The sequence below is a fragment of the Mus caroli genome, chromosome 8, assembly GCF_900094665.2.
Source record: "Mus caroli chromosome 8, CAROLI_EIJ_v1.1, whole genome shotgun sequence".
NCBI classification, from domain to species: domain Eukaryota; kingdom Metazoa; phylum Chordata; class Mammalia; order Rodentia; family Muridae; genus Mus; species Mus caroli.
The window spans coordinates 114462827-114463291 of record NC_034577.1 but is presented as its reverse complement, the minus strand read 5'-3'; the positions used below and the strand labels follow the sequence as shown (position 1 = coordinate 114463291).

The window sequence follows — 465 nt, the reverse complement described above, 5'->3', positions numbered from 1 at the left end:
TTTTTTTTTTTTTCGAGACAGGGTTTCTCTGTGTAGCCCTGGCTGTCCTGGAACTCACTTTGTAGACCAGGCTGGCCTCGAACTCAGAAATCTACCAGTCTCTGCCTCCCGAGTGCTGGGATTAAAGGCGTGCACCACCACGGCCCAGCTTGCCTGCTTCTTTACTGGCTTTCAAATCTTCTTTCTTTCTCTCTCCCACCCTGCATGGACCTAGCGTGAGAGCCAAGCGGTCCAGGATGTTAAGAAGGCCATCATGGTGTTTGAACAAACAGGGAAGATCCCAATGCCTGTCCTGGAGGCCAGGTAGGTGCAGGCTGTGGGGAGCACCTGCCAACTATAGCATATACAGATGCAGGGGAGCACCTGCCGACTACAGCATGTTCAGATGCAGGGGAGCACCTGCCGACTACAGCATGTTCAGATGCAGGGGAGCACCTGCCGACTACAGCATGTTCAGATGCAGGG

The 465-nt window shown here is 53.8% G+C and overlaps 1 protein-coding gene across 1 annotated transcript in view; it reads left to right on the top strand.

Annotated features, from left to right (window-relative positions):
- Fanca (FA complementation group A) overlaps positions 1 to 465 on the top strand; it is a 52566-nt gene that overhangs the window by 23874 nt on the left and 28227 nt on the right. Inside the window, exon 18 of the mRNA XM_021170569.2 lies at positions 215 to 303. Coding sequence (XP_021026228.1) covers positions 215 to 303 — 89 coding nt within the window. The remainder of the gene's footprint in view (positions 1 to 214; positions 304 to 465) is intronic.